Consider the following 1,981-nt stretch of genomic DNA (forward strand, 5'->3'; position numbering starts at 1 on the left):
CATAGTGAAACCAAATTGGCATTTTTCTCTTCTCATGTCCTTATACCCAGCTATTTAATTACAGGCATGAGCCACTGCGCCTGGCCAGCCTTGTGGTTTTTCACACTGAAAGGGTATATGATGCTGTGGACTGATGTGACAGGAAGACCAATTAATTTCTGGACTCTCACTTTAAGTTTACCTTGAAGTAGTATGAATACAGGCTTTTTGTAATTTATTTTAACTTACTGAATATGAAGAACATTTATTTCTTGAGAAGCGACCTAAGGCATTAAATAGGGCTTGCCCTTTGCAAAAAGTCAGTAGCATTGTTTCTGCTTCTCTCTCCCAGATCAAGCACTGCGCCTAGCAGAAATTTTACTACCTCTCCAAAATCATCAGCAAGTCCCTATTCCTCAGTGTCTGCCTCTCCCATTGCAAATGGTGATAGCACTAGCACCTGTGGGATGCACAGTTCCGGTGTCAGCAGGGGGTAAGAGCAGGTCCTTTCACTCTGCTTCCTTTCCCTCTGTCCTTTCCCAGGCTGTATCTTGAGAGCTCATCTGCCGCTACACTAAGCATGGTGGGGTTAGAGTTCCTCATGGGAACGTGCTGCATGTAGTTTCTCACTCCATTTCACACCTGTAGTAAAGTGTGCTTCCAAGTTCTGATCTGTGTTGCTTGTCCTCCTGTGAGCTGGTGTTTTCCCCACAGCCTACATCACAGGTAGTCTTAGTGTGGGGCGGGGTGGGGGTCTCTGCATTTGTTTATGAAGGGATGGGCTGGCACATATGGCAGAGTAGTTGTGAAGGGACAGTGCTCAGCTGTGGATGGCCGTGATCCTTTCTCCAAGCATTTCAGGCACACATGCCACATGGCATAGATTGGGGGAAGAGGGCGAATGAGGTGAGGAAGTGTGCATGAACTTTCAGGGCCAGTCAAGCCTGGGTGTGGCCTGGTGGGTGGTAGCAGATGCAAGCTCTTGATAACTAAAATGGTCTTCCCTTAAGTCACCTGGCAAAATTAGCATTTGCCAAAGCCTAACAGGAAAATTCAAATAGTGTTTCTTTCCTTAAGGATGTGCTTACCAGCTGCTAGTGTGTCAAGTAAAGGGTGGGGCAGGTCTGGAGGGCAGGGGAGGGGGTAGAGGGAATTTGCATCATGGGCTTACTACCACACACAAGTTCTAGAGGCCCCCATAGGAGCCTCAAAAAACATCTTGAGGGCATGTGTTATACACTTGCTTTTATTGCTGATGTGTGTTGTGTTTTCCAGTGGATCTGGCTTTTCTGCTTCGTATAATTGTCAGGAGCCACCATCCTCTCATATACAACCTGGGCTCTGTGGACTTGGAAACCTGGGAAACACCTGCTTCATGAACTCCGCTTTGCAGGTAGAGGAAAGAACTTCCATTCAAATAACACAGCATCTTGAGGTTTGGGTGGAAGTGGCCTGCAAAGATACTGGGTGGATCCTGTCCCAGGAGTCCCTGCCTACCCCTTGTTAGTGCTTCAGTAGTCTCTGCCAGGGCATCTCCCACTAGGTGGTACAGAATGGCTTCATCAGTGTTTGTGGACCCCAGATGTCTTTGTAGTCAGTTCTGTGTTTGGTTTTATAGTAAGATTATGTTGAATTTTATCGACTGTTTAGGTATGATCTCTCTAGAAAATATTGGAGTGCATCCCTGATTGGTCTCTGATGGGATGAGGAGAACTTATAGCAGGTGATGCCAAGCTCAATTATGCCTTGTTGAAGGCTGACTACCTTTTCACTAAAAATAGCTGTCCCAGCCAGGCGCAGTGGCTCACGCCTGTAATCCCAGCACTTTGGGAAGCCAAGGTGGGTGGATCACCTGAGGTCAGGAGTTCGAGACCAGCCTAGCCAACATGGCAAAACCCCATCTCTACTAAAAATACAAAAATTAGCCGGGTGTGGTGGCACATGCCTGTAATCCCAGCTTCTCGGGAGGCTGAGGCAGGAGAATCGCTTGAACCCGGGAGGC

General features: G+C 47.6%; 1 protein-coding gene across 5 annotated transcripts in view; it reads left to right on the plus strand.

Moving 5' to 3' along the window:
* Positions 1 to 1,981, plus strand: part of USP4 (ubiquitin specific peptidase 4 (proto-oncogene)) — a 75,429-nt gene that overhangs the window by 35,563 nt on the left and 37,885 nt on the right. For 2 of the 5 annotated variants that reach the window (XM_011980918.1, XM_011980920.1), the window contains exons 7-8: positions 332 to 472; positions 1,255 to 1,372. In XM_011980918.1, coding sequence (XP_011836308.1) covers positions 332 to 472; positions 1,255 to 1,372 — 259 coding nt within the window. Of the gene's footprint in view, positions 1 to 331; positions 473 to 1,254; positions 1,373 to 1,981 lie in introns of those variants that run through there. The other 3 variants (XM_011980921.1, XM_011980922.1, XM_011980924.1) reach the window with 2 other exon arrangements.

Source organism: Mandrillus leucophaeus, unplaced genomic scaffold, assembly GCF_000951045.1.
Source record: "Mandrillus leucophaeus isolate KB7577 unplaced genomic scaffold, Mleu.le_1.0 Scaffold22, whole genome shotgun sequence".
NCBI lineage: Eukaryota > Metazoa > Chordata > Mammalia > Primates > Cercopithecidae > Mandrillus > Mandrillus leucophaeus.